Below are 12585 nucleotides of genomic sequence, written 5' to 3' on the forward strand. Positions count from 1 at the left end.
TTGCTTAAGACTGTCTCAATTTCAGGTTGGCAGCATCCCTCTAACATGCAGTTTAAACTGCAGTTGTCAATTCTGTAAGTAAACTCCTCTGTTCACAACATCAGATATTCCTGTTTCAATTTATTTACTATACAAAATCACTGGGTCAGTAGGTTCTTTTCCAATTCCAAATGCTAGTCCTTGCTTTATTATATAAGATTTCATGAGAAGGAAACAGTTATTGGTACCAGAAAACATTCCTATTTCTGTTGCTTAGCTGATCTTGTTATTGTTAGTCAGTTTGTTTTGATGTCTTTTGCATAATCTTTTGCTGATGTATAAGGAGTACAAGGAATGTTTGAGTTTTCAGGGTTGATGTGGAATAGTCCAAATGAACTCCTTCATTGGCACACCCATTCAAAGTAATCAGAAGGATCACACAAAACATACAGTAAGCTGGACAATATCAACAGAAATGTCTGGAACTAAAATAAAACAACTGCAAATGTGGAATGTCTATTGGTTCAGGTTTTTAAACTCCACTTTTAAATGAGTCAATGTCCCAAATGCAACTCTTACTATGAATAACTTGTCCTTTTGTGAATGCAATCCAAAGGATTAATCTTTCCCTGCTGTTCATAAAGAGAGCTTGGAAGCAGGGTTGGCAGACCTGAACATAACATTGTTTTACTAATGGAGGTTGTTTAACTCCCTGTCTCTACATTTACACACGCTGAAGTTTATAGTGGGTTGAAGGACTATAGTAGGGCAGCAAACTTCCATTCCTTTCCTTTAAAGAAGGAAGGGTTGATTTGGGAAGCTATCAAAACCAATCTATACAGCATCCTTCTACTTCTATCCTGCAAACTAATGAATACAACACACCTCTTGTACCACCCAGCTTTGTAGCACCCAGCTACAAAGATTTTTAAGGAAGGGTTATTTTGGGAGCCCAATCTGGGAGATGCTTTAATGTTGTGAAATTCAGGTTGAGATAAGCACATAATTGCACTTTTTTTTTTTTTGTCTTCTTTTTTGTCTTTTTTTATAATGATACCTTTTGCAAATTTCTCTCAACACAGCAGCTTTTAGGTGATCCTGCCTGCAGCGTACTGTGTGTATGTTAGAGACAAGGCTGTGCACCAGTTCCTAGTTACACTCCGCAGCATAGAAGAGAAGCTGCAGACATGATTTAGCCTCTGTACAACCTCTGACTATGAAATGCCTGTTTAAGTAATGCATGTATTCCATGAAGCAAATCAATATAACCGAGTTATTGCTTGAATTCTCTTCTCTATGATTACACATGTTTTGGTGCAGATAACGAAGGCAGGGTTTAAAGAGCTTCCAGCCACCCTTTACCTCTTTGTTCTTTCATTAATACCAGACTATGTGATAGTAATTGGTGAGACATCTCCCTGTCCTTATCTAAACCCTTCAGCACTTTAGTTTCACTGTATCGTCTGCCCCCCTTACTTTGAGGAAGGGGAGTGAGAAAGTGGTTGCAGTGGAGTTCAGCTGTCTGTCAGGGTGAAATCACCACAGTTTGTTCAAGTAAATATGAGAGTGGCCATGAGACAAGACTTCCAAAAAAGGTCAAATACCAATAGCCTATGCAGCTGTTTGGAGATTTTCTTAAAAATAAAAAATAAAAAAAAATTAAGAGAAATTGCTTGAAAGTTTGCAATGTCCACATAACTTGGATAATGAAAATCAGACAAAAATTAAGTAAAGAGAACTTAGATTCCTTTGACTGTTTTAACAAAGAAAATAAAGCAAGCCTACTCTCTTTCTTTCTTTCATATTCCTAGAAACATACGTGTCACTTTTTATACATAAGCATAATTTTCAAACAAAATGAAATATAGAAAATCAGTCCCTCAAGAATAGATGATGATGTTACGGTAAGGCATAGGGAGGAACAGGAGAAAGTGATCTTCAGAAACACCACTAGGTTCACAGCTGGTAAAATTACATGGTTTTGATAGTGGAGATATGGCTTTGGTATTGTGATAGGAAAACACTGCTTGGGTTAAAACCACAAAAATAAGAAGATAAGTTAGAAAATAAGCTATTGAAGAGCCTACAATACATGCCTATCTGCATCCAATAGACTAAATAGGGAAAGAAGTAACATCCTGTGGCTTGTCTATTTAATTTATGAAGTGCCTAAATCTTGGGGAGAAAAAAGCTTTTGCGTAACAAACCTTCTCAAAACAGTGTTGCATACAAAGATAACTGAAACTGAGAACGATGTCTGTTAGTCCAAGGAAGCTGGAACAGATGTGATAAGCACTGCTCTTGTCTTGTTTCTACTGCTTTTGACTTAAAACTATTAAAAGGGAGGGGCAAAAGCAAATCTAATTCAAAGATGAGACAAAAATAATATCTTCAGTGAACTTTTGATACACTGCTGCCTTAGTAATAAGATGGTCTCCAAATACAGTGAATTTCATGCTGATACTTTGATTAGAAAAACACATTAGGAGCTCATTATTTTTAAGCCCTAAGCACGATTTTCTAACACTGCTAGTGAAATTGCGTGCCAGCTTTTTTTTGCATAGGTTAGTTGAGGGAGGTTTTTTCCTTCAGAAAGAGTAACCATTAAATAATTTTATAAAATATGTTTTTTATTTCAGCTTCAAAGCATGAGTACTTCCAATTCCTAAAGAAGTACACTGCACTTCAGTGTAGAGAGGCCTCCTCTGCTTTTGTCACGCCTGACAAAATTTTGCTTATTTGGAATATGTTTTTATACCAACTCATCTAACCAAAATTAAAGAAAATATTCTGCTATTGGATAGTGACTTTCTTTCTTTAACTGACTACTGAGATACTAGATACTGAGATCACAGGCACTTTATAAATAGGCATAGATCTCCTTGCCCCTATCATGCCATTTTTCACTGTGTTTGGAAGATCTTCTAATTACTCTGCCAGTGTAGGTGGTCGCAGAAGCTGAAGGAGTTGCTTTAGGTGTACTGCCAAGTATCTAATTTGTCTTGTCATCCTTCACATTAAGCTCCTATTTCTTGTAGGTTCATTTCCCTGTGCACATTCCTCCTTGATGACTGTGTTACCTTTGACTCTATAGGCCACATACTTCTCCACAAGGAGCTACCACCCTTAGGTTTCCGTGACACCACAACTTATTGTTTCTTCATGTGGCTGACAGCATTAGAGAGTTACTGCTGATAGATCCTCTATTTCCCCTCTGTCTCTGTTAGCATCTCTTAAGTCTCTGTCATCATTCCCTTTCTACTCTTCCTAGACACCTCCTGGGTGTCTCTGCCAGCTGTCCTGGACTCACTTATTTCCCAGCATTAATGACTCTTAAATGTACTTTTCTGCCTGTTCAGGTTTGCCTCTATGTATCTGATACTGGATGCTCATAGCTTCCTTAGGATGAATGTGCAGTTCTATCTATGGCAGATATTCAGCAGCTTGTGCAGGCATCTCATGGTTATTTTGACTGCTCTATCAGTTCTATGTCCTTAGAATCTACAAAACTTCTTCCTTCTAAAATATTGTATCTCCTATCACTATTCAAAATTCTTTGGCTAAATTTTATCTAAGTTCTTCCTAACTGGAATGAAGTGAACTTTCTTGCACCTTCACTCTCTTCTTTGCTATTTGCCTCCTGTTCCATTTTATTATAAAACTTGTTCATCAAGGCTATTCCCTATCTCCTTTCAAAATGAGCAAATTTAGCATATGTATATGCTAAAGTTTTTGATACAGTATCTGAAAAATATAAAGAAGCTTATTTGTTCACAATATATTATTTCTTCAAGCCAATATGGTCAAAATATTTGACACAATGAATATTTGCAATACTAACAGAAATGTTTAAATTATAACAAGTTGGCAAAGTAACTCCCCAGCTCTGCAATAGTGCTGTTCATTTCTTCATGAAGGATTTTCTATAGCAATCTGTTTTACAGTATTTTCTAATTCTTTTCATCTTGAACTTACAACTTTAGCAACCAGTAATTTGGGCACCTCATTTTCCAGCCTGCAGTTTCAGCAAAGCTAGTCCTACAAAACTGATTTGGAAAACTCTGCTAGTGTTATTAAAACACAGGGAGTGGATCCCTGTCTTTTTCCTCACTGAAACATTATATTCAGTTCATCTTTGGGCTTTAAAAGGGATGGAACAACTTTAGCCAGAGGAAAAGAAATTTCTTACACAGTGGAAAACATTACTTGTATACTTCTGAAAGGTGGGAAGTGAGAGTAAATGTCACTGAGAGCAGAGATTAATTTTCATCATAGAATCATGGAGTGGTTTGAGTTGGAAGGAACCTTGAAGCCCACCCAGTTCCAATCCTTTGCCATGAGCAGGATTGCCACCAACTAAATAAAGGCTGTCCAGGGCTGCATCCAACCTAGCCTTGAATGTCTCTTTAAACCTGCTGAGTGCCTCAGCCTTCCCCATATCTGTTGTTACTGGTTCTCCCTCCTCACTTATCATAAGGGGAATTTGGAACCCAAGAGTGAAATTATGTGCATAATTTCTCTTAAGCCATATCCGATTATTCTTCTGTCTTCTTGGATGGTAGGCAGAGGAGAACACTTGTTTTCCAAATAGTAACAGGCATTGCATGGGATAGGCAGAGAAAACTCTTTTGAATCCACTTTCATGCAGTTATATGGCTGCACAGGAAAAGAAACTTTTGACTCATCTGGCAGACACCAAGGGCACCTAGGCATGTAACACAGAGTTTTGTAACTACTGCTGATGACTAAGTGTTCGGTCATTTTGAGTGCACCAAATTTTAGAAGTTAATTCAACAGCCCTTCTTTGTAGGATGAAATACTGAAAGTATATAGTGACTACTCAGAGATTACAAACAGTGTTACTGAAGAGTATTTTCCTCTTTTCTTAATTTTCAGTTTCATTTTACAAGCTGCACTGCAAAGTTAAGCAGTGAAGATCAGCCAAGAAAAGTAATGAGAAATAGCGAAAATTTCCCGAGAACAGCATTTCCAAAAGTGTTGTTCTGAAAGTGACATCTTTATAGCACCTAATGTCTGCAGGACAAGCAGATTTGTGAGCAAACATTATCAATGAATCACTTGGCATATTAATAAGGCAAAGAATAGGGAAAAACCCTGGATATAATGCAATAAATCTGTTTATTACAAATCTCCAGCTTTTACCTGCTTAGAGTCTTAAGTGAAAAGTGTTCCAGGTACGACCATTGACAACCAGGATCATGAAGATTCAGAACAGGTGAACAGCAGTGCTTTACCTAGGCACTGGAAAAATGGTAGGCTGTAGTATTTGCTACGAGAATACTTGTTGACTGCAAACCTCTTCTTGTCACTTAGGGGTCCATTTCAGGAAAAACTGGCCATTCCCTTACCAATTCAACTGGCAATACTGGATTATTTCATGAAAATTTGTGAATACTGGAAATCCACAGATAGTGTCCCATACTTAAAATAAAAATGCCAAATCTTGAATTTCATACTGGTTTTGCAGAAGTCATTGTATATCAACATATGCACTTAAGAAATTTTACAGTGAGTACATCACAGGAGTCAGGGTATTTCTATCCTATTGGACTGCCACGAACGTTCTTGTTCATCATCAACCAAGCTCTTTCCTTCTGAATAAAAGCAGGGGTTGTACATTTGTACTATGCAATCAATACTTGCTTAAAAAATAAGATTCCTCACAGACCACAAAGTGAAAACTGTGAAATACACCTCTCCTTGAGAATTTCGGGAGCTTGCATATACAGAATATACCTCACTACCAAAAAGCTTTCGATCATGCAAATGAAATGTAGAGGCAAATGATATATATGGATTTAAATAGATGTTTAATAATCAAGAGAATAGAAAAGAACATTAATTTAATGCCACATACATTACTGTGCCTCATACCTACGTAGAGTTAGCATATTTGGCATACATACAAAGTGAAAAAAATTGATCTGAACAATGGAATGAGATTAGACAGAGAGGCTTAGATTTCAACTACACAAACTAAGAAAGTACAAAAGAAAGATCAAAAAAGCTGATCAAAATTCCACTAATACAGTAATGACAATCTGACTTTCTAACATAGAAATATGACATACGAAAACAGTAATTTCAATTTTCACAATTCATATGAGTCTAAATATTTGAATTATGTTCCACTGGACAGAAATACACAAAAATAATCAGGAAATACTGCAAAAATACACCTAAAGAAGATTTCAAAAGATTCAAACAAATCCATTCCCTTTTGTGACTGATGAATGAATTTATGACTTCCTACTAAATGTATTCTACATGCCAGTATAATTACTTCTTGGTCAAATTGAAGTTAATGGTGAAACTGCCACTGAATCTGGAATCTTGAATTTTGTCTGTGTGGCATATTCAGCCATTAATGCCTGACGATATCACTCACAAAAATTATCAATACACACTTAGGTAAGTTAGAAAATGTTGTCCCAGCTATGCTGATGCCCACCCAATGGAGAATTCAGAGTGTATTGTTGTGGCACAGGGACAGATTTACCATATCATGCTTATGTACCTAAACAGCACTACACAAAAGACACTTCAGAAAAGCATGCTTGAACTGAGAAAACAGAAGGCTGGATTTCTGTTCTGACTTTCAATTGGTCATTGTAAAGAAGCAATTAAAAAGTGAGTTTGACTTTTCCCCATCACTAACCAAACATTACATCTTTTCTCCAAACTAACTGGGGGTTGGAGGAGGAGAAGCATTATTAGCAGTCCAACAACATTTACTCATTTCCCAAAACTAGATGGACAAAGACAAGAAAAAAAAAAAACAAAACATTTTTGGTACAGAAACAGATTTGAGTTTAAAGCCTCTAAGGAATTATTAAAACCCTAATGAATGTTTTAATTAACATTCACAGTGTCCTTTTAAGTGAAATCATTTAAGAGTTGCAGTGGAAACCTGTTAAACAAATTGCTACTTGGAAAAAAAATCCAACTCTGCTTGTTAGTAGGTCTTCTATTTCAAACAGCTCCATGCAAACCACCTGGCATATCTAGAAACTGACAGTGGAAGATTTAACCAGTATTTTGTTGTTTTTGAAGATGAGATGTCAGCTGACTTTACACCCAGATGGTGTAAACCGGTGTCTGTTGAACAGATATGCCAGGCTATGCTAGCAAATAGGTATCTTTCTGCATCCTGCACTAGTAAAGAGAATAGATACTCAAAATAGATCACTTTCTTTAATAGATCAATATTGTATTGTTTTACAGGTTCAGGTACACTCGGTTTGGCTGGTAAAAAAATCAATACCCACATACAGTGTGACATTTTGCAGCTGGGATCTTTGCAGCGCAGCTGGATTCTGTAGCCGACTTACTCCTTTAGCTCATCTCCTCTGTTTCTGTAAAGTCTCCCACAATTAGTCAAATTCTAACAAACTGTTCAACGTTTCATAAAGTGAACAATTTCTCACTCCCAGAAAGAAAGAAAAAAAACCAAAAAGCCACCTCTGGAGCAGATCTGTGGTTTTTACTAGTAGTGTACTAAACCAAAGGTTTAGGTTTTCACAGTGTCTAGCTTGCTTCTTTTTTTTCTGAAATCCTTTGCATGACTATAGCAGCCATGCCATATATTCATACTTCTGGCTATCTAAGACAAAGAGAAATGTCTCCTGCGTTAGAAAAGGGTTTTGCCTTTGTTGCACACTGAACTGATGTTACCCTTACAGTATGTTTTATATGCAATTTATAAACACTACTTACATATTAATAAAACTAAAGTCCTGGAAAACCTTTTTGTTTAAGTGAAGACATTTTTCTTATTATATTAATCTTCTCAATTACAACTTTCAAACTGGTGCACATGCTTTGCTTATTTAAAAGAGATAGATTAAGACTGAGAGAATTGAAATGGACTTTCCATGGCTAAAAACGACTACAGAAAGGATGCAGCAGAACACTGCCACCTCCAGTTACAGATCATGTACAGAACACACTGTCTATTATTCAGACACTCAGAATAAATGAAAAACAGGCATGAATTCTGGCACCAGGCTCTTGCTGACTGCCAGCAAAGAGCCACATGTACATTTGAGCCTTTGATCATGGTTGACTTTTAAGAAAATAGTAACGAAAACTGATACTACAGAAACAAATAAGCTATCAGTCCACATACTAGCAACTGCATGTTGCCATGTTCGTGAAATTCTTCTGACTGGAGACTATTCAATCAGAGACTCTAATTTCTAACTTCAATACTTTCCCCACCCAGCTCACATTTGGTGTTAAGAATCTACTTTTCCATTTTCCACATGTCCTTGCTTGTTTAGTTGTCTTGGATTAGCTATAGATTGAATGCTAACAAAATTCTGGATCATATGTCACAGAAAATCTATAGAGGGAGGATAGCCTCAGGCCTAGGCATGAGGGCCTGTGCCCCATGGAGAAAATACAGGCGATGGTAAATCAGAAATCAAAGATTGCATTGATTTTTAAAAAATAATACTACTGTTACCATTGTTATTATTATTTATCAATGTGGAGGGAGAATTGTTACCCAATTCTTTGTAAGACAAAGAGGGCAAAGTTGAAGCTGATGAGATAAAAAGGATTACTATGGCTGCTGCTACGAGTGGTGAAAAGAGAATGAGAGATGAGATGAGAGATGAGAAGATTCCGTTAAAACACGTAGAAAAGCATGAGAATTCATGTCCTGAGGTCCAGGTGGATAAAATCTTGTGAAATTCCTGTACCTGGTACTTCTTTGTAGCTATGGCAGAGTTTCCAACTTTTATGCAGCTAAGGTCAGTTACTGCCACATTCTCCTTCTCCTTACCTGTCCTTTCTTTCTGATCTGCCTCAACCACAGTCATGAGAATTTTTCTTCCTCCTTCTGCCACTGAGCCTTTGCAATATACAACTTGGCTTTCTACATTGGGCTGACATTTTTTCCTCTATCCCTTCCCTAACTTTAGACATAAGAATGCAGCTTGTCTTTTCCCAGGGTGAAATTGCATTGGAATTTGCTTGAAACACAGCAATCATCATGACTATGAAACAAACTGACATTAGTGTGATCCCATGTATGACTTTTTTGGAGAGGAGGTGGTGAGAAACTGAATGAAATTGAAAACAAAACAAAAATGATTGATAGAAAAAATGAATTATCTGCTAAGACAAAGAAGAAAAGACAAACATGCTTCACCTGGCTATGTGAAGTCTATGGTTATAGAAGAAACATGGTTACAAACAGCTGGAAGAAAAAACACCAAAGAAAGAGAGAAATTATTTAGCATAGGGCTTGGAAAGTGTAGCAACAATGTGAAAAAAAATAAGGAAGTTTATTAGAATTAAATGACATATATTAGACTGGGGAATTGCTTTCCAACTCTGGGTCTTACAATAATGCTAACATTGTACTTTTAAAACAATTTGTGGAATATAATTAACCTTTTAAAAAATCCTTATCTTTAAGGATAAAGCCATTACCATTTCACACCTATATATGATTACATCATTTAAAAAACTATCACTGCCTGTATAAACGATAATGATTCTCAGAAAGGAGAACAAGTGAGAACAACCAATGAGCAGTAGGGTGGAACATGTTCCTCTGTTATTCTGGACAAATCTTTAGTGATATTGTCATGAAACTAAACATGCTGTAAATGCAATTATAGTGAGACGGGAAGAATTCCTTCAGCCAGAAAAAACAATGCAAAACAATCTGGGGAAAATATAAATATTCAAGTTAAAAATCTCCCAGAAGAAACAGCTTGATATTTATTTATAAAATATACATTTTCAAATTGTTCTGGCTTGAAAAAAATTATAATAATTTGAAATAATTTAAACATTAATATGTTAAATACTCTGCATCAATCCATTCCATTAATTATTTTATTAAAAAAAAAAAAGTTTTTTTTCCCCAATCATGATTTAAATAGATCTACTTCAACAAAACCACTGTCTAGCTTTTGCAAGGCTATACCTCAGTCCAGCTTGATTTTCATGATGTATGGACAGTCACTGTTGTCAGCACTTTTGAATTCACAGAATCAAAGACAGAGAGATCATAAGATTGTCTAGTTTGACCTTCTCTGTATCACAGGCTCTTAAATTTCAGTAGATTCCCTGTAATGTATCTAACATCTAGGTTTGGCTAAGGCACATCTTCCATACAACACTCAGCATTGATATGAAGGCAAGAGGTGCAGAATGCAGGACTTACTGTAATTTGTGCCAATGTTTAATCACTTTCCCTGTTAGAAAATGTGTCTGATTTCTCATTTGAATTTGTCTGGCATCCCGCCATTGGCTCTTTTTATGCTTTTCTCCACTAGATTAAAGAGCCCTTTAGTATCCTGTATATTTTCCCCATGAAGGTTCCTGTACATTGTGATCAAGTCCCCTCTCAATCTTCTTTTCTGATAAGCTAGACAGATTGAGCTCTTTTTGAGTCCCACCGTAAGGCATTTTCTCCAGCCTTCAAATCATTTTTGTAGCTTCTTCCTGAACTCTCTCCCATTTTTCACTGTCTTTTTAAAAAAGTGGACACTAGTACTGATGAAATATTCCAGTAGCTGTCTCACCAGTTCCTTATGCTCTTCACTGTACTTATTCATCCTCTGAAGAAAGGCAGAGCTAGTCAGAAGGCACCATCTGGTGAGGAAGTCTGGCTGGTGGGGGGCAGATTTAAATACTTAAAGAGTAGCAGAGGGGAGGGTGGAATGAAAAAAGGATCTTTAAAGACTGACTTGCTAAACTATGATCATTTTTAGTATCCCCAGGAGGTTAGTGAATTCTTCTCCCTTGGATTCCTATTGCCTGTGTTTAAAAAGGTGAATAGCAGCAGACTATAAAATATGGAAAATGAAAATTTCATTGGGATTACGCATGGATGAGGAGAATCAGCATCTGCCTGCTGGAAAACACAGGATTGGCAGGAGTAAGGCAAGCAGGGAATAGAGAAGAAGAGAAAGACCATGATCGTCAAATAAGAACAGAAAAAATCACAATAGCCAAAAGATTGCAAATGGAAAATGGGATTTGATGACCCTAATTTAAGTAGTAACATATATAAAAGAGTATTGAATTACTGAGGTTTCAGGACGCAGGTCCTGTACTCAAGCCAATGCTCACCCTGCAGAGCCAATACCTGAGAGAGGAGACTGATTAGCTCAACTCTGGCACTGAAAATTGTACATCTTAGTGAAAGATCCTTTTCAGAAACTTATAAAGATGTTGAGAAAAGGGCAGGATGCAGAACCTGTGAACTGTTTACTTGTGCACCCAGCTGATCATAACTGCTGGGGTAGCTCATGAGAAAAAGACTGCCAGACAGCCATAAAGCTGGATGCTGAGATCAGAGGTGACATTCAGAGTTTCAGATATAAAAGGCATGCAAGTCCAAGAGAGCTTTCAAATCACCGTTTCAGAAGCTGTGGAAGCAAAAGCACTCTCATTCCTTCTTCTGCAAAAGCTAAAGCATTTGTCTCTGGCACTGCATTCAGCTATGCTTATTCATTCCTTTATGATCTTTAGATTGGATTTCTACAATGCAGGATAGCTGAGGAATAAACTTGAAAAGTGCACAGCAGCTTCAGTTGTTACAGCAGGAGTGTACTTACTGCTGGGAAGGTATTAGTCCAAGCAAAAATTATACCGCGTGAGCCCTGCACTGTAAGCCCTGACCCTGCATTCGCAGTAGGAAATGTATTGTTTTGCCTATTTTTTTTTTTTTAATCATCCAAATAATCAGGAAGTATTCTTTAACAAGGACATGTAGTAATAAAAAATGTGTAATTCTTTACATTTTTTATAAAAGTGATTCATACAAGTTTGGACACTTTGAAGAAATGATAACACACAGTACAATCGTTGGCTTTTGACCATCTAACTTTTTTTAGAAACATTCAAATACGTAAGGCACATACAGGCTTCAGTTGATCCTGTCTGAAAAATCAAAGTGTTTCTTTGTTGCTTAAGCCCTTCACTAAAGCACTCGTAGCCCCTACTAATATCCATATAAACTTTATCATTCCATGCCAACATTGCCTGAATTCCAATAAATTAGGCAATGCAAAGAATAGCAACAGCATAAACAACATTTTTTGCTGAGGAAACAGCTTCCAGGAATTCACCAGCCTTTGCTATACCTAGCTCATCGGTGTTACTAGGCGAACGCAAAGAAGGGAATGCTAACATGGAAGTATCTAAAAAGCTTCCTAAAAACTGAAACACAGGGGAGATACAGTGTGGGTTGTAGGATAAGGAACCTTTCCAGACATCTTTCCCTTACACATAGACTTCACGGGGGACTTCATTCCCTTACACATCAGTTAATCCCATGGGACACCAACACTAGCAAATACTTTTCATACAAGTACAACTCATTCCAGATTTTATCTCCCATGTAAGATGGTTTAAAAAACTCTCCGTATTCTGATGCTTCCAGTCACTTTCACACTGGGTAAATGTGACAGAATGTACAACTTAAGATTAGAACACCAAATTCCTCTTAGTATCAGGAAATATTTCTAGGTCTTACTCTTCCAAAATAAAATTGTGCCAGCATCAGAGGATTTCTCCTCTCAGAAAACAGCAAGAAAAATACATTTTACTGTTACATTG

At 36.8% G+C, this 12585-nt stretch overlaps 1 protein-coding gene across 1 annotated transcript in view; it reads right to left on the reverse strand.

Annotated features, from left to right (window-relative positions):
- Positions 1-275: 275 nt before the first annotated feature.
- Positions 276-12585, reverse strand: part of GBA3 (glucosylceramidase beta 3) — a 35136-nt gene continuing 22826 nt past the window's right edge. Inside the window, 1 exon segment of the mRNA XM_040700479.1 lies at positions 276-378. Coding sequence (XP_040556413.1) covers positions 276-378 — 103 coding nt within the window.

The sequence above is a fragment of the Gallus gallus genome, chromosome 4, assembly GCF_016699485.2.
Source record: "Gallus gallus isolate bGalGal1 chromosome 4, bGalGal1.mat.broiler.GRCg7b, whole genome shotgun sequence".
Classification (NCBI taxonomy): domain Eukaryota; kingdom Metazoa; phylum Chordata; class Aves; order Galliformes; family Phasianidae; genus Gallus; species Gallus gallus.